Source organism: Ailuropoda melanoleuca, chromosome 5, assembly GCF_002007445.2.
Source record: "Ailuropoda melanoleuca isolate Jingjing chromosome 5, ASM200744v2, whole genome shotgun sequence".
Lineage (NCBI taxonomy): Eukaryota > Metazoa > Chordata > Mammalia > Carnivora > Ursidae > Ailuropoda > Ailuropoda melanoleuca.
The window spans coordinates 124,270,733-124,290,413 of NC_048222.1; the positions used below are offsets into that span (position 1 = coordinate 124,270,733).

Here is a 19,681-nt window from a genome sequence, read left to right on the forward strand (position 1 = left end):
TTTCTCTATCTTTGCTTATTTCTTTTTAACACAGAAATAAAAGGCCATTAAAATCTTTCAACACCAGTGTCACAGAGATCGGGATAGGGATGGAAAGATAGGGAGTTAACATCCTGGGGGAAACTGCTCTTATCACACTACATCTCATCTAATTAGGAGTAAATTATTATGGCTTCTTTGCAAAACTTTCTCAAAAGAAAAATGCTTTGATTTAAAAAATACCTGTTTTTGTTAAAAAAAAGAAAAACCTTGAAAACATACTGAACTAGATATGAAAAAAAAAAAGCACCTGAAATTCCATCTTCTACAGATTAACACGAACATTTTGGTGAACATCCTTCTAGATGTATGTTCATGCATACACATACATGCAAACCGACAGATCTATGAAGACGCTTGCTAATTTATACAGTAAAATAACTTCATTTAGATTCTGTAATCTTTCCTTTTTCACTCAATATGTTGTACACATCTTTTTATCTAAATAGATCTCTATATCTAAAATTATGTAATGATTGCAAAGTGTTATACGGATGCTTCAATTTATCTAGTTTCTTACTGCTAGGTATTTGTTTCTTCCAATTTTTTGCTCATTAACAAGCAATGGTATTTATGTGCCTATACCTGTGCAATGATCAATTTAGGATGAATTCCTAGAATTGTGATTTCTGGGTTAAAAAGTGTATGTATACTTCCTTTAAATTTCTATACATATACTGATACAAAATGTTTTAACAAATTCAACCAAGTTGCTCAGGGAGAGCATCCGTTTCTTTGCACCCTTGACAACTTATGACAACGTTATGAACGTACACACAACCATGAATCAGATGAAAAGAGACGGGTGAGAAGAACATGATGAGGATGAACACCTTTTCATGTATTTATCGGACATGTATGCCACCTTCTGTCAACTGCTTATCCCATGTCTTCACTCATTTTTCTACTTGGATGCTGATCTTTATTATAAAATTTGTCTCCAAGTTTTTCATGGTGTTTTTTTCCTGTGATAATCTTTGATATTTTCATGGGTAATGTTTTTTAGACTGGGAAGTTTATCTAAGAAATAAGATTTTACCACAGATTTTTATAGGTTTCAAATGATGTCAAAGACCAACACTGCAAAGTTTTACAATGTAGATTTAGAAGTCTTATCTAATCATGAAAAGTCTGAAGTATTTAACAGTGAGTTGTCACACTGATTTCTTCCCTCATTACACTTAAAATGTAAAAAAAAACAGCCTTGTGTATGTGACTAGGTCTCCAGGAAGGCATCCATTTCTTCCAGGTTAATTTATTGGCATAAAGTTGTTGATAAAAGTTTCTAATGATCCTTTCTATTTCATTGGTGTTTGTCGTGATCTCTCCCCTTTCATTCATAATTTTATTAATTTGGGTCCTTTCTCTATTCTTTTGAATAAGTCTGGCCAGTGGCTTATCGATTTTATTTATTCTTTCAAAGAACCAGCTTCTAGTTTTGTTGATCTGCTCTACTGTGCTCTTGGTTTCTAATTCATTAATCTATGCTCTAATCTTGATCAACTGCCTTCTCGTGCGTGGGTTAGGCCTGTTCTTCTGTTCCAGCCCCAGCTTCTTGAGGTGAGAATATAAAAACTGCATTTTAGGGGCGCCTGGGGCCGGGGTGGCTCGGTCGTTAAGCACCTGCCTTCGGCTCAGGGCGTGATCCCGGCGTTCTGGGATCGAGCCCCACATCAGGCTCCTCTGCTGGAAGCCTGCTTCTTCCTCTCCCACTCCCCCTGCTTGTGTTCCCTCTTTCTCTGGCTGTCTCTGTCAAATGAATAAATAAAATCTTTAAAAAAAACAACTGCATTTTAGATTTTTCTATTCTTTTGAGTGAAGCTTGGATGGCTATGTATATTCCCCTTAGGACTGCCTTTGTAGTGTCCCATAGGTTTTGGACCAATGTGTTTTCATTCTCATTGGTCTCCAAAAATTGCTTAATCTCATTCTTAATTCCCTGGTTTACCCAATCATTCTTGAGCAGGATGGTTCTTAGTTTCCAAGTGTTTTTCTTCCAAATTTTTCCTTGTGATTGAGTTCCGGTTTCAAAGCATTGTGGTCTGAGAATATCCAGGGAATAATCTCAGTCTTTTTGTGTCAGTTGAGACCTGTTTTGTGACCCAGTAATATGGTCTATTCTGTAGAAAGTTCTATGTGTGTTTGAAAAGAATGAGTATTCTGTTGTTCTAGGGTGTATGTGACTAAATCAAAGAACAGGGATGTCCTACTTAGAATCTTTTTTTTTTTTTTTGCAAAATTAAAAGTTAGCCTTAAATCTGTTTCTCTAAGTTCTTCGCAAGTTGATTATTTCTCAAAGTATGACTCCCATTAAAAACGTTAAATGCCTGAACCCATTAAAAAGAGAATTTTATACTTACTTACCTTTGACTTTGCAACTATTTCTGAAACTTTCACCACAGGATCTTGAGTGAGACTTAGTTTGTTCTGCGCATTCATCTTACTGTTCAGCCAACTCATGGCTTCGCTGATATATTTTTCAACTTTTTCCACTTCAGCAGGATCCAAATGATCATATCTTTCATCCTATTAAAAAAATTCTACTTAATGTAACAGATATTTTTCAGTAATGGATCAATTAATGAATAATTTCTATTTAAAAGATTTAGACTCTTATTGAATGTATACCTCACACATACCCATGTGAAGAAGACACATACAAATGATACAGAATTGAAGAGACTGGGAGAAAGAAAAAAAATAAGTGTGCGTTTTTAAAAGGAAAGGCTTTTTGAAGAAGTCAGATTTGCCAAAAAATGCCTAGTGGAGAATATTCAAGGGAACAATACTTAGCCAAGAAAAGAAGCTGCAGAGAATTAAATTTGCTAGGGAAGAGAAATAAGAAGGCATACTGCAAGCTAGACAGAAAATTCTCAATATACAGCAGAACAGGAAAATGGAATGAAAGAGTACTCCAAAGCCAAAGAACTGGGAGAATGGTGATGCTGTGTTTTAAAACCATACATACCTAGGGAATTTTAAGAGATTAAAGCCACATACCTGCACTGTATTTTAAGTGTGTAACTACCCTTTACCAATAATTTTCCAATAAATTTGTTTCTTTTGGTTTGGGTTTTTTTTTTTTTTTTTTTGGGAGAGACTGCATGCACAGGGGGGGGGGTGGGGTTTGGGGGTAGGGGNAGAGGGAGAGGGAGAGAGAATCCCAAGTACGCTCCATGTTCAGCATGGAGCCCCATACAGGGCTCAATCCTACCACCCTGAGATCATGACCTGAGCCAAAATCAAGAGTCGGACGCTCAAATGACAGAGCCACCCAGGCGCCCCTCCAAGAAAAAAAAGTTTTAAGTTTGGTGCACAAGGTCTCCAGAATTTGGTGGCAACAACTGCTATCGCTTTGCAGCTGAGGACTTACAGATTTACCCCACTGCCACCATATACTACCTACATGCCATCATCATCAGCAGGCTTTGTGGCTTTCATACCTTGTTTCTGTATGCTTCTATCACTTTCATAACAAGTTGAATCTTTTTTCCCAAGTCATTTAAAGCTTTTGGTCTCTCTTCATGTTCCATGTACCTCATCTGAATAGGCTGGCCATATTTCTATTAAGAAATTTTTTTAAAAGAAAAAAGTTATTAACAGAAAACAATTTTTTTTTTTTAACAGAGGACAAGTTTTACTGGGTCTTTACATGATGATGAATAGGAAAGAAAGCTGGCCAGATCAAAATATGCCTGCTCTGTTTCCCTACATGAGAGTAATTCCAGTGGTTATTTCATTATGCAATCCTACACAGAGATGCCTAACTAATGATTTATGTCTTTCTCTCATTTATTAAGATTACCTCTTGATTCCTTTCAAATCCAAAGGCAACACTTTTTTACAGAAGCATTAAGTAAGAAGACCATAGGACAATACTTCATGCAGAATTCATGTATTTGAAACTTGATTTACCCCAAGTGCCTGGAATGGGTAATTTTTTTTTTTTTAAAGATTTTATTTTTATTTATGTGACAGAGAGACAGCCAGCGAGAGAGGGAACACAAGCAGGGGGAGTGGGAGAGGAAGAAGCAGGCTCCCAGTGGAGGAGCCCGATGTGGGGCTCGATCCCGAAACACCGGGATCACGCCCTGAGCCGAAGGCAGACGCTTAACGACTGCGCTACCCAGGCAGTCTCAATGTTAAAACAGCCTCTGTAACTTTGAGGAGGGCAATCATTAGAAGAATGAATACCTCTTTTGTTTCATATTCTTCATACACTTAAAAAAATCAACGTATTTTAGAATAATTTTAAATTTTCAGAGAAGTTATAAAGGAAATAATAAGAGCAACAAGTACCTCTATTGTTATCCTCTAAAGTTAACATCTTATACCACCACAGAACGTACACTTGTCAAAACTAAGAAACTAACGCTGGTGCATTACTATTAACTGAACTCCAGACCTCATTTGGATTTCATAATTTTCTGTTCCAGGATACCATATTGCATTTAGTCTATTAACATCATATTTTTTATTGAAAAAATTTTTTTAAAGATTTTATTTATTTGAGAGAGAAGACTCGCACATGCATGAGTGTGAGAGAGAGCACATGAGCAGGGGGAGGAGCAGAGGGAGTAGACTACTCCCCACTGAGCAGGAAGCCCCCGGGATCATGACCTGAGACTAAGACAGATGCTTAACCAACTGAGCCACCCAGCCGCCCCTTACTGTAAATGTTTTTGAAAGAGGACCAAGTATTTTTAACAGCCAACGCAAAAAAAAAAACAACAAAAAAACCCCCAAAAACGAAGGCCTGTGAAAACTTCTATAACGTTCATTTCTATGGTTACTTATATATTTGGAGTAAAATAATCCTTTTCGAGAGCTGCTGGGCTTTTCAGTCATTTCTACTGGCCTCAGCTGCCTGGCAGCTCCTACTATGCAAAATATATACATTCTCTTAGGGAGATGGGGAGTAACACCATCATCAAGATAAAATGTCATAAAGCCTAGTTTTGCTATCATAAGCTTAGGTTTTCTAGTTGCTTTCTAATTATTCCATTTGGAAGTAATTTATTGGCATGAAGACAATTCTAACTTTTTCATGATACTAACTTCTGCTTTTAGGTAACTTCTCTTACACTCCCCACCTCCCCCAGTCCTAGAGGGCTGCCTTTTCCCATAGTCTAGGAATCATTATCAATGTCATCTACGTTTTTCCCTTGCAACTCAGAATGGTTCAGTGACCAGCAGTATCAGAATTTCTTGGAAGCTTGTAAAAATAGAGAATCATGAGCCCACCACATCAGATATATACTGAATCATAGTCCCCATTTCAGTAAGAGCCCCTGGTAATTATGTGAACATTCAAGTATTGCTATAATCCACACTAAGAAGAAGAGACAAATATGCTTTCATCCTTGTAATCTGAACTTCAAACTATTTTTTTCAGGGTAGGGTCGACAAGCAGAAAGGAGTAATAGTGGTCTTTTCTTAAAATCATACCATTGGACCTAGAAAAGGGAAAGCTGGTGACCACATCTCCTTATTTCTTGGTGGAAGGACATTCAAGAGCAGGAGTGCTATTTTTTAATTTCTTCAGTGGCCAGGGGTCCACATCAGTTGCAATGTGAAAATACAAAAGGGCAGTATATTACTCCTCAAAATCATGACAGTGAAGTGGGAGAGAAACAGAGAAAGGGTGTATCCTCTAATGGATAGAAGGGATCAGGTTCACAAATCCTTTCTTAATGACATCTCAGAAATATATGACTAATGTAAAAGTGGTAATATTCCAATCATCTGCTACATATTTATATCTGAAAATCGTAACAAATACGATTACACATTATTTCAATTATCATGTAGCATTACTGCCCTCTAAAAATGCTTTTAAGATTCAAGAACAATTCTTCTTACATCTATCTTGCTTTAGTATTTTCTAATATATTTATTAAAAATAGACTCTGCTTTTATAGCATAATCTTTTGGAAAACAATGTTCTATTCAAAACTAACATGGACTTTGAAAATTTTACCTTTAGTTCTTGAAGCTTATCCACATAAATTTGTTTAGGTTGGTCTTCTCCTTCTTCATAAAGCCAATTTTCTGTGTCTTCCAATATTGCAGACAGTTTATTCAAGTCCTAGTTATACATTTAAAAGACATTGACTGAAAATACATTCCTTAGAAATAAGTTATTAAGGACAGCATGTTTTTCAAGTATAAAAGATTAAATTTCAGATTTCTCTGGCTTTTTATTCATAAACATGTTTTTTACCATACTTCTGCAACTGGGAGAAATAACTAAGAATGGCTCAAGGAAATTGTCGACAGTAACACATTTGGTATGTTTATTTGTATAAATCGTATTAACATTGTCAAACAAATCATTTTTTAAAGACTTATTTGAGAGAGGGAGAGTGTGTGAGTGAGCAAGAGCACATGCATGCGAACGCAAGTGGAGAGAGAGGTAAAGGGGGAGAGAGTGAGCAGACTCCACACTGAGCGTGAAGCCCAACGTGGGGGCTCGATCTCACAACCCTGAGATCATGACCTGAGCTGAAATCAAGAGTCAGATGCTTAACCAGCTGAGCCACCCAGGTGCCCCTCTAACAAATTATTCTAATAAAAACTTTAAAATTTAGACTTACTTCTTGAGTGATGAATTTTTCATAGACCGTGCCCAGCTTGTCTCTGAAATCATATACATATTCTTCAACAGCATTCTTAGCATCATTTCTTTCTTTCTCTAATTTATCTTGCATTATCATCTTCCCCTATTCAAAATGTTTAGATTAATTGCTATTGAGAATATGCAGGAAAGTGATCAGGGAAATGCATATCAAAACCACAATGAGCTATTAACTAATACCTGTCAGAATGGCTAGAATCAAAAAGACAAGAAATAACAAGTGTCGCTGAAGGTATGGAGAAAAAGGAACCCTCATGCAGTGTTGGTGGGAATGTAAATTGGTGCAGCAAGTGTGGAAAATGGTATAGAGGTTCCTCAAAAAATTAAAAATTGAAGTACCATATGATCCAATAATTCCACTATTGGGTATTTACCCAAAGAAAACAAAAATAATTAGATGTATGCACCCTCTGTTTATTGCATTATTTACAATACCAAGATACAGAAGCAACCTGTGTCCATTGATAGGTGAATAAAGAAGGTGTGGGCTCTCTATGTGTATAAGTGTGTGTGATAGAGTATTATTCAGCCATTAAAAAGGATGAAATCTTACTATTTGCAACAAAATAAATGGACCTAAGCTAAGTGAAACAAGTCAGACAAAAACAAATACTGTATGATTTCACTTTTATGTAGAATCTAAAAAACAAATGAATAAACAAAGAGTAGAAACAGACCCATAAATAGAACTGATGGTTGCCAGAGGGGAGATGGGTGGGAGGATGGGCAAATGGGTGAAAGGGAGTGGAGATACAGGCTTCAAGTTACGGAATGTGTAAGTCACGGGGATAAAACGTACAGCATAGGGAATATAATCAATGGTATAATAATAGTGTATAGTGAGAGATGACAGCCATACTTGTGAGCATACCATGATGTATGGACTGGTTTATCACTATGCTATATACCTGATACTAAAGTAACACTGTGTATCAACTAGACTTCAATTTAAAAAAAGAAGAATATGCATTAGGGAAATGCAAACCAAAAACCCCTCATATCTACTTAGAATGACTATAATCAAAGAAATGGATTATAAGAAATGGAGAATGTTGATGAGGATGTGGAGAATTTTTAATGCTTGCATATTGCTATTGGGAATGTAAAATGCTGCAGCTGTTATGTAAAACAGTTTGGTGGTTCCTCAAAAAGCTAAACAAAGAATTACAATATGACAACAATTTTACTCCTAGGTATATAACCAAAGGAACTGAAAACAGGAACTCGAAACAGGTATCCGTACGCCCACCACAGCAATATTCACAATAGCCAAAAGGCATAAACAACTCAGTTGTCCATTAACAGATGAATGGATAAAATGTACATATATCTCCAATGAAATATTATTCTATTATAAAAAGGTATAAAGTTCTGATACATATTACAACATGGAAAACCTCTGAAAACATTATGCCAAGTGTACTAAACCAGACACAAAAGGACAAATATTGTATGATTACACTCATATGATTTATCTAGAATAGGGAAATCCAGAGACAGAAAGTGGCTAGAGTTTATTGGGGGTTGGGGGAAGAGAAGAATGGTGAGTTATTAATAATTACAGACTTTCTGGGGTTATGAAAACGTTTTAGAAATAGGCAGTGGTGACAATTCACAAAACTGTGAATTTAACAATGCCACTGAATTGCTGTATATTTAATCAAAATGGCAAATTTTATGTTATATACATTCTACTACAGCTCAAAAGATTAGTAATGTATAATATTCCAAAAGCCACCGAACTGTACACTTTGAATGAGTAAACTGTATGATATGTGAATTATATCTCAATAAGGCTATTTTATTTATTTATTTTTAAGATTTTATTTATTTATTTCACAGAGAGAGAGACAGCCAGCAAGAGAGGGAACACAAGCAGGGGGAGTGGGAGAGGAAGAAGCAGGCTCCCAGCAGCAGAGCCTGACGTGGGGCTCGATCCAAGAACTCCAGGATCACGCCCTGAGTCGACGGCAGACGCTTCACGACAAAGCCACCCAGGCGCCCCAATAAAGCTACTTCAAAAACGCCACATAGACTATGTCATTGTACATACTCGGGTTCAATTCCTTGGCTCCCCACTTACTAGCTCTGAGATCACAGGAAGGTCACTGAACCTCTCTAAGCCTCAGTTTTCTTATCCTAAAACAGAGAGAATACAACTATCTATCTGTTTGGGGCTGTTAGTAATTCACATAATTTGCATAAAATTTTAGTGTAGTGCCTAGCACATAACTCATGCTGAATAAATGTTAGCTTTGGAAGGGGATATAATACAGTGGTTGTGATCTTAAGCTCTGGAGACAGACTACCGAGATCCAACTCAAAGGTTACTCTCCGGCCTTGTATGATTTAGTCTACCTGTTCCTGTTTCTTCATCTGTAAAACATATATCTCTAACAGTACCTATACTTCACAGGTTTGTTTTGAGGATTAAATAAGATATCGTGTTTTAAAAGGTTAGCAAATATTATTGTTACAAAGCAAAGAAATAAAAATCTGAGGATTGTAATACCTGAAGAAAATTTTCAATTTAACAGAAACACAGTATTTTAAACAGAAGACTATAGTGCACTGACATTTGGAATTTAAAATAGTGAGACATTTAAAACCTTAAGAAAAATTGTATACACAAAATACGCCACAGCAGCACTTGCTTACGATGTATTCCTTTGGGAAAATTAATTTGTCCAAAACAAATTCTGAATCACTCATGGTCTCCAGGAATGCTTACTTCACCTAAAATGCAGCCTTTAATACTTAATGAACAGACAACATAGGAAGGTACCAAAAAGAGCAAGCATTGTAAAATCAAAATCTCTTGAAGAAATTCCTAGAATAATGTGCACCAGTGGGAGAATATGGGGTGCTTCAAAGAAAACTGACCTTCTCTAACACTAGCCAAGCCTGCAGAAATTACAACTACTTAAAAGTTTTAAAAATAAAATTACTTCTTATACAACTGCTAGTCAAGAAACAGTCTCTTCCCTCAAGAGACTATAAAATTAGACACACAGACATGTAAAGAAAACTTCAAGAATGAGAACAGGTCTTAGCAGTATTAAAGGGAAGTCAGAAAACATTGTGAATAGAGCCTTATCTTTAAGAAGAACACATTAGAAGAGGGGAGCTGCTAATACTTCCCCATACAATGTCTGCTGGGTGTTACTGTTAAGACAGAGTAACAGGAGATAAGAATCCTTAGTATTAGAGTGGTCTTCTTTATAGTGGAGACAACACATGTTTTTCACATAACTCTGATAAAAGCCACACTGTACGTAACATTAATATAGCTCAGTATTTTGTCTAAAATAAAGTAGTTCAATGATTTAATAATTCCTTAGGAATTATGGACTAGATCCCCAAATGGGGGGGGTAATAATCATTGACTTCAACAAAAATTTCAGAATATACTACCACTTATTTCAACATCAACTCAGATTTATATACCTCATTTTCAATGTAGCTGTTGAGAAGATCTTGGCCCAGTTGTCTACACAGGCTACTCTGGATAGGCAGATCAATACTCTTGACTTTTCCTTTTTTAATAGTCTGGTTTAATCGATCTTGTTTGTCTGAGGGAGCTGACTGCAAAGAGAAATGCAAGAGAAGTATACATTTTTAAAACCAGCTTAAGAATACATTTAAAAGTGATTTCAGATTAAACAAAAAAGTAAAATCGAAACTTTTACCATCTACTATACTTAATACTACTTTAATATGGATAGTATTTTATATTCTGTGTACACTAAGTCTTTCTACATAAAAAAAATACCAGAATGGAAATGCAAATTAAAGCCACAATGAGATGCCACTTCACACGCATTAGGGACAACTATAATGAAAAAAAGGAAAATAATAAGAATTGGTGAGGATGTGGAGAAATTGGAACCTTCACAATGCTAACAAGATTATAAAATATTGAAACTGTTCTGGAAAATAGTTGGGCAGTTCCTGGGTGATAAAAATGCTATAAAAATGTTTGTAGTAATAGCTGCAAAACTCTGTGAGTATATTAAAAACCACTGAATTGTACACTTAAATGGGTGGACTATATGGTATGTAAGCTGTATCTCAAGCTGTTAAACAATTAAAGCAAAAAATATCAAGTAAAATTAAAAATCCAGAAAAATAGGTTTCAGTTTCTAAATTACTGGGGTGCCCAGGATTTGAAACAAAATCTTTATAATCCCTGAAAAAAATCTATACAACTAACCAATATAGATTAAATTCTGTTCAGGTTAGAAAAAACCTGTTGAAGATGGTATTTAGAGCTGCAGCCACATTCATCTGGATGATTGGGTCTGGGTCTCTCCCTGTTATTGGCAACGACTGTCTCAGTAAAATAATGACTTGCAATAAAAGAGTCATCCTTGAAAGTCACACCTTCAAAAATATTTATTTTTGCACAAAAGAAAATATTTTATGATATGCGGCAAAATCCTTAGAGTGGTTAATTTTGAGATGTGAAGTTACTGCTAAATTAAGTTTTCCTCATTTAGCTTACTGCATTTCTTATTTTTCTGGGATTATATGGCTTTTAATGAGACAAAAAATTACTGAAAAATGCACCTTCTTTTTCCTACCAAAGAGATAATTTTACTTATATTGTTAGGGTTCATTCTTTTAAAAATCCTCTATAATAACTCATCGAATTGTATTTATTCTGGCTTTATGCTTCTATACTTTTCTGGAGTACTAAGATTTAAAATATCAATCTCAAAAAGACACAACCACAAAAATAGTAAAACACACCTTTGTTTTGGTTCCTGTATGATCAATTTCCTCTTCTGGGGTGTGTTCAGCATGACATTTTTGATGCCCTCCTTCTTCTTGGTCAACTTGCATTTTATCCTGGATAGAAAATATGTAATTGATAATATGAGCGTCTTCCTTATTCTATTTTTTTTAATAAACAGCATCTTAGTGTTCAAAACTGCTTTGTAATGTGCGAACATTGTAAAATAGAAGATTGTTTCTCAAATGAGAGTAACTACAAATAAATAGATTGACACGTAGAAGAAAAAGATTTGATGCTTAATAAACTGTTTCATTCAGCTGTGGTTAAATAATTGCAAAACAAAAAACTGTTTAAGTTAAATTCACCAATCAAAATTCACAAACATAAGCTTACAAAAAAGAGAACATTAAACTTTCCTTGAAAAATGTTTATAAAGAACTTAATGTGGGAAAATGAGAAAGATACAAAATACGTGTATTACATAAGGTCATTATATTTTTTAAATATAGTACAATACTCAGTACATCAAAACTGTCAAAGTAGATGGCTCCAAATTATTACAATGTAAACTTCAAAGATTTTTTAATGTGTAAAGGATAAACTTTCACCCAATAAGACTGTAAAAGAGTAATAGATTTTTTCTGGTCTTTCTTAAACTTATTTATGATCACCCTCCTCAAAAGAAGAAAGCATGGAATTCAGCAATCAGAATAATTTAAGTCTTCTTATATATTTGGAGTTAAGCAAATATAAAATACCCAGAAGGCTATCATGAATAAATGCTTATTTGTGCCAAAGAGAAAAATAACTTAGCAGATCATTTACACCAGTGTTCTTTGCAGTTAAAAGGTCAATTATCTCTGGGGAAAATGGGTGGTTCAGTGGAGTAAGTGCTGACTCAGGTCATGGCTCGTCATGATCTCAGGGTCCTGGGATCAAGCCCCATATTGGGAAGTCTGCTTGTGGATTCTGTCTGTTTCTCTCTCTCCCTCTGCCCCTCCTCCTGCTCTCTAATAAATTAATAAATCTTTAAAAAAATTTTTTAAAAAGTCAATTATTTCTGATCTTCCACCCCCCACCCCCCGAGCCAACTTCCAACTATACAATTTCCCCCACCCTGATTGAAAAAAGGTGAAAAAAGTGATATAGTGGTGAGTTGGTGTAACGTAGGAAGACACAAATACACTTTATTTCATATAACACTAAGAAAAAATGTTGCCAGTTAAGTGGCCAAAATGCTTGATCAGTTAGCATTTTTACTTGATACTTACTGAAAGCTATTCTAACATGTATAGATCTCTAAAAGATAAATCATATACAGCGGTTAAGGTATTTCTAAAACCTCACATTCAGAATCAGTTTATTCAAGTTTATTCAAGTTGTTGAATATTTTTCTACACAATATTGTCCTCTGTGCAATCAAAAGCATCAGTGACCCAGCATTTGTTTAAAAGTTGTTGGGGGGGGGAGTTAAGATGGCAGAGGAGTAGGGGACCCCTTTTTCAGCCAGTCCCCTGAGTTAAGCTGGATAGGTACCGGACCAGCAGGAACATCCACGGAATCAGCCTGAGATGCAGGAAGATACATCTAGATCTCTACAAATGAACATCTCCAACGCTGAGTATCGAGGTACGAAGCGGGCAGCCGTGAAACCGCGCACAGATATCGGAAGATAAACAGAAGGGGGAGGGAGCCGCCGTGTCAGGGCGCCGGGAAGCGGTAGCCACCTGCACGGGGGAGCGGACGGACCGGCGGACCCGCACACTTGAGACAGCAGACTGAGAACGGGAGCTCCGGGAGCACGCGCGGGGCGGCTGGCGGGCCACCTGCACCGGGAGCAGGTGGACTTGCGGACGGCACCCGTGAGACAGCAGACTGAGAACGGGAGCTCTGGGAGCGAGCGCGGGGCGGCTGGCGGGCCACCTGCACCAGGGAGCGGGTGGACCACGGATCCGCACTCTGGAAACAGCAGACTGAGTCCGTGAGCCGGAGCGTGCGCCAACAAGCATCTCACGGAGCTCCGGTGTGCTCACTGGATCCAGGCTGAGACCAGGAGCTCCGGGAGCGTGCGCGGGGCGGCTGGCGGCTGGCGGCTGGAGGGCCACCTGCATGGGGGAGCAGGCGGACTCGCGGTCAGCACCCGCGAGACACCAGACTGAGACGGGGAGCTCCGGGGGCCCGCGCAGGGCGGCTGGCGACTGGCGGCTGGCGGGGTTGGAAACACAAAGGACAGAGACGCGCCGGCCATGGAAGTGAGGGCTGGGACGCCGGGTGTGGGGCGCACAGCCTGGGATGCTGCAGGGTTGAGCAGCACCAACAGAAACAGAGTTAAAGTGGCCAGAACATCAGTGGAGAATGATCTGCGATCCCTCTGTTCTGAGATAGAGGCTGAATTTCAGCCGCTGATGCTCTGACTCTCAGAAGAGGCACAGCAAACCTCCAGGGAAAGCCGCCAAAGAACAAAAGCCCGGAAATACTGGCTCACAGGGTGCCCATCCCCATCCCCCCTCGCAGGGGACACGGAGACTCTACCCAAACAGGGTTTTCTGAGTACCGGCCAGCAGGCCCCTCCCCCAGAAGGCAGGCTGAAAAATCAAGAAGCCCACAACCCGGAGCGCCTGAGTGGTGCAGTCACCAAGCACCCGCAGTTTGTTTCTCATAGTCCATAGTCTCTCATGTTTCATTCCCCCTTCTGATTACCCCCCTTTTCTTTATCCCTTTCTTCCCTACCAATCATCCTAGTTCTTATGTTCCATAGATGAGAGAAAATCTGACTCAGTCTGGGCTATTGTGCTACTCCAGGGCTCATCCTGCCAAGACCCACAGCTTCCAGGCCATTCCTTCTGGGCTGCAAACTGAGAGGTGAGATAGCCTTACCTACTCACGTGGGCTATAGGTGCCTTTCTCAGGGAATGTTTAGGACTTATTCTATTGCTCTTCTCTCAATTATTTTATAATATTCCTCATGCCTGGGGATTCTGTGTATTTGTATGGGAATTTCTTCCGGTGTTTTTATCCCTGACATAAAGACTTTGGAACCTCAGCACTTTCTCTCCCTCAGCCACTTCCTGTCCACTTTGCTACCACAACTTCCATCGGATTTAAAGCTTAGGCTTTCAAGGCTACTGTTTCTGCTTAGATTTTATAAAATCTATTCAAAGCTCATTTGCCATCTTTTTAATTTAGTGCTAGTGGGTTTGTCTTCACGTTCTTGGACCATAACCTCATCATCCTCTGTCATAACCTTAAATAATAATGGAGCAGTTGGTTAAAAAAAAAAAAGATTACAATAATTTTAAAAATGCACTTGTTAATATTTCAAATTCCTAACTGTCCTTTTGCAATCAAAGTTTTTGACTTAAATGATAAACTAACATCAAAGAGTATTAGAAAGACACTGCATTTAGCTTTGAATGGCTTGAAAGTTTTTCCCTATAGGTTTTCTCATTTACATTCCTTACCATAATAGTTACCTAATTACAAAACAAAGAAAAGAACAAAACAACTCTCAGGTAAAGACAGCATTGAATGGGTCTACAGCTCCAGTGAATTTTGGTCTTTCATGTAGTTTCCGAAGTTTTCTTTCCTTGTCTACCTAATGAACCACTGCTCATATACGTATGTGAACTGGAGATTTGTCAGAGTCTCTGGAAAGTATCACCGGTATATAAATGAAAGACCTTGCAAATATATTTCAAGGATGATTAAAAAAAAATGAGAACTAAACATTAGGCACATAGAACAGAGTCTTCAGTGACAACCAAATGAAACATTCTTGCTCAGTGACCATAGAAATGGAAGAAATAGAAGAAAAATCAAGCCAAACACTTTCTAAATATATTAAGAGTTTTATGACTTAAAGTTAAAAATGTAGTTCCAGAAAAAAAATAAGACAAATATTAGAATAGAACTTTGAATAAAAGAAGGTCTTTTAGCCCCCTGAAAAAAATTTAGTTTCTGTGATAGCTGAACACTGAGTGAAGGGGTTGAAACAAAGACTAGCATTTTACACACTCTTAACTATTTATTATGTATCTTTTATGTGACTTAGCTTTACATTCCCAATGTAATCTTTTAAAATATATTAGAATTACATTTACATAAGAATATTATTAAATAGCTAATAGTTATTGAGTGACTACTATCTGTTCTAAACATTATAGTTATTTTTAAATTTAATCCCAATTAATTCAATGAAGTAGCTAAATAATTAACTTTAAATTTTAATTAACTTTAAATCTATATTATTATATTTTCACTTATTCTAGTACCATGTGTAGAATTACTGTTTCTAAAAATAAAAACTCAAAAAATAAAATAATAAAAGAGAAGAGAAAAAAATAAATATAGTATCTCAGAAGACATACAGAACAGACTGAATGTTCAAATGAATCTTGCTAGCCGCCTTTTCCCACCCCTCACGTGAACATTTTGGAGCCTTTGTAACGTACATGGCATCTGAAAGGTAACTGCTAACATTAAGCTCAGGGAATGCTCAAGGAAACATTTTTGTTTTTTTAACTTTGCAGAACCTTAGGCTGCATGAATAAAGACAATGTTCTCTCCGAACCCAAAACAGAAATAGACCCATAAATACAGAGAACAAACTAGTGGTTGCCAGAAGGGAGGGGGCTGGGCAAAAGGTGAAGAGGATTGAGAGGCACAGGCCTCCAGTTATGGAATGAGTAAGTCACAGGAACAAATAAGTCAAAGGTACAGCATAGGGAGTATAACCAATGGTGCTGTAATAGCATTGTATGGTGACAGATGGGAACCGCAATTGTGGTGAGTATAGCATAATGTATAGGTTTTCCAAACACTACGTTGAACACCTGAAACTGATGTAACATTGTATATCAACTAGACTTCAATAAGAAAGGAAAGGAAAGAAAGAAAGGGAAAGAAAGAAAGGAAGGGAAAGGAAGGGAAAAGGAAAGAAAAGGAAAAGGAAATGGAAAGAAAAGGGAAAGGAAAGGGAAAGAAAAGAGAAGGGAAAGGGAAAGGAAAGGAAAGGAGGACATTTTTCAAAGAACTGGAACAAATAGTCCTTAAATTTGTATGGAACCAGAAAAGGCCCCGAATCTCCAAGGAACTGTTGAAAAGGAAAAACAAAGCTGGGGGCATCACAATGCCGGATTTCGAGCTGTACTACAAAGCTGTGATCACAAAGACAGCATGGTACTGGCACAAAAACAGACACATCGACCAATGGAACAGAATAGAGAACCCAGAAATGGACCCTCGGCTCTTTGGGCAACTAATCTTTGATAAAGCAGGAAAAAACATCCGGTGGAAAAAAGACAGTCTCTTCAATAAATGGTGCTGGGAAAATTGGACAGCTACATGCAAAAGAATGAAACTTGACCACTCTCTCACACCATACACAAAAATAAACTCCAAATGGATGAAAGACCTCAATGTGAGACAGGAATCCATCAAAATTCTAGAGGAGAACATAGGCAACAACTTCTATGACATCGGCCAGAGCAACCTTTTTCACGACACATCTCCAAAGGCAAGAGAAATAAAAGATAAAATGAACTTATGGGACTTTATCAGGATAAAGAGCTTCTGCACAGCCAAGGAAACAGTCAAAAAAACTAAGAGACAGCCCACGGAATGGGAGAATATATTTGCAAAGGACACCACAGATAAAGGACTGGTATCCAAGATCTACAAAGAACTTCTCAAACTCAATACACGAGAAACAAATAAACAAATCATAAAATGGGCAGAAGATATGAACAGACACTTTTCCAATGAAGACATACAAATGGCTAACAGACACATGAAAAAATGTTCAAAATCATTAGCCATCAGGGAAATTCAAATCAAAACCACACTGAGATACCACCTTACGCCAGTTAGAATGGCAAAGATAGACAAGGCAAGAAACAACAATTGTTGGAGAGGATGTGGAGAAAGGGGATCCCTCCTACATTGTTGGTGGGAATGCAAGTTGGTACAGCCACTCTGGAAAACAGTGTGGAGGTCCCTTAAAAAGTTAAAAATTGAACTACCCTATGACCCAGCCATTGCACTACTGGGTGTTTACCCCAAAGATACAGACGTAGTGAAGAGAAGGGCCATATGCACACCCATGTTCATAGCAGCATTGTCCACAATAAGCTAAGTCGTGGAAGGAGCCGAGATGCCCTTCAACAGGTGACTGGATTAAGAAGCTGTGGTCCATATATACAATGGAATATTACTCAGCTATCAGAAAGAACGAATTCTCAACATTTGCTGCAACATGGACGGCACTGGAGGAGATAATGCTAAGTGAAATAAGTCAAGCAGAGAAAGACAATTATCATATGGTTTCTCTCATCTATGGAACATAAGAACTAGGATGATCGGTAGGGGAAGAAAGGGATAAAGAAAGGGGGGGTAATCAGAAGGGGGAATGAAACACGAGAGACTATGGACTCTGAGAAGCAAACTGAAGACTTCAGAAATGAAGCATCGAACTTTGCATCGGAATCTGGGGATGTACTGTATGGTGACTAACATAATATAATAATAAAATAAAAATAAAAAAATAAAAAAAATAAAAGTTGTTCCAGTATGGTCTCTTAATATTTTCTTATAAGCCACTGATACCTATTCTGCAAGTTTTATGATTGTTTTCTTTATCATACCAAAAGGAGTCAGCAGATTATCTTCAGACAACAACCAGGACTTGAATTCCTTCCACAAATGGTCTTTAAAACAGTTTGTTGACAGAAATGTCAAGGGGATGCAACTGCCTAGTCATGTCACCGGGAATAGCAACCAAATTCACACAGGTACAGGTGATGAGAACTGTATCATGATTATTGCCATTGGCAACAGTAAGTAGAAGATATGATCATTTGCAAGACCTACCCCAATTTCAGATATATTAAAAAAGCGGAAAATTGTACAGTTTACAATTGATTTGAGAATAATGTGTTAACCTTCTGAAATGATTTGAGAAGTTTCATACAAATATTATCTATAGAGGGGAAATTAAAAGAAGTGCTTCTAGATTCTGGCTTCTCTGACAGATTTTAAATTGCAGGAGGGTTGAGGTCATTTTTCTGTTCCCTGCTATATCCAAACACACATTCCAGTGCTTCTAGTTATTTGCTGAATAAAAAGCACTTAAGAATGAAATCCAGGGGGCGCCTGGGTGGCTCAGTCGTTAAGCGTCTGCCTTTGGCTCAGGGCATGATCCCGGCGTTCTGGGATCGATCCCCGCATCAGACTCCTCGGTTGGGAGCCTGCTTCTTCCTCTCCCACTCCCCCTGCTTGTGTTCCCTCTCTCACTGGCTGTCTCTATCTGTCAAATAAATAAATAAAATCTTTAAAAAAAAAAAAAAGAATGAAATCCAGGGGTGCCTGGGTGGTACAGTTGGTTAAGCATCCAACTCTTGGTTTCAGCTCAGGTCATGATCTCAGGGTCATGAGATCAAGACCCACGTCAGGCTCCACACTCAGTGCAGAGTCTGCTTGAGATTCTCTCTCCCTCTGCCCCTCTAGCTTAAGCTCTCTAAAATAAATAAGTAAATCTTAAAAAAAAAAAAAGAATAAAATCCAGAATCATTAACGTGAACTATATAAAGGCTTTACTGGCTCTGTCCCTTGATCTACCTTAATATTTTTTCTTGCCACTCTCCTCACCTTCTCCACTCCTATATCTCATATATCAGCTACCCTTGCATTTGTTACAACAAAAAAGGGCTTTCTTCCTCAGTGGCTTTATACTTGCTACTCACTCTGACCAGACACCTACCCACAACTTACCTTCAAACTGTTCTTGCATCTTTCAGGCTGGCTTACCTGTTCCTTCCTCACAGGTGGCTTTCCTCATCACTATCACATAATTTCCACTATGCATTCCCCACCCCCATTAATTCCCTTTATATTTATATGGTATCTTGTTGCTTCCAGCTTGTCCTTTCCCACTAGAAGGTAAGTTACAGATAGATGGGGATCTTTTCTTCCTTGCTTACCACTGTATCTTCAGAGCCTAAAACAGTGCCTGGCACATATAAGTAATCAGATGTTTTGGGAAAAATGACCAACAATTGGGGAATAGTAAAATCAAAGCATATTAGTATAATAAATAGCATATAGTCTTTCTAATCTCTGGTTTTGTGATAAAGCCTAAGCTGTGATAACTTCTTAGTATGACGGTATAGTAATATATACCTAGAAGTATCAATTTAATTTAGAGAAATCTTCATATTGAAGAAAAAGTCAGCAATCTGATATGATTTTTTTCAGGAAAATCAAAGTTGTCT

General features: G+C 37.7%; 1 protein-coding gene across 5 annotated transcripts in view; it reads right to left on the reverse strand.

The window, feature by feature from the left end:
- HSPA4L (heat shock protein family A (Hsp70) member 4 like) overlaps window positions 1–19,681 on the reverse strand; it is a 56,542-nt gene that overhangs the window by 6,218 nt on the left and 30,643 nt on the right. For 4 of the 5 annotated variants that reach the window (XM_019802739.2, XM_034661641.1, XM_034661640.1 and 1 more), the window contains exons 14-19: window positions 11,429–11,527; window positions 10,124–10,261; window positions 6,636–6,761; window positions 6,020–6,127; window positions 3,483–3,602; window positions 2,404–2,565 (exon numbers count right to left, since the gene is read on the reverse strand). In XM_019802739.2, the coding sequence (XP_019658298.1) occupies window positions 2,404–2,565; window positions 3,483–3,602; window positions 6,020–6,127; window positions 6,636–6,761; window positions 10,124–10,261; window positions 11,429–11,527 (753 nt within the window). The remainder of the gene's footprint in view (window positions 1–2,403; window positions 2,566–3,482; window positions 3,603–6,019; window positions 6,128–6,635; window positions 6,762–10,123; window positions 10,262–11,428; window positions 11,528–19,681) is intronic. The other variant, XM_034661639.1, reaches the window with a different exon arrangement.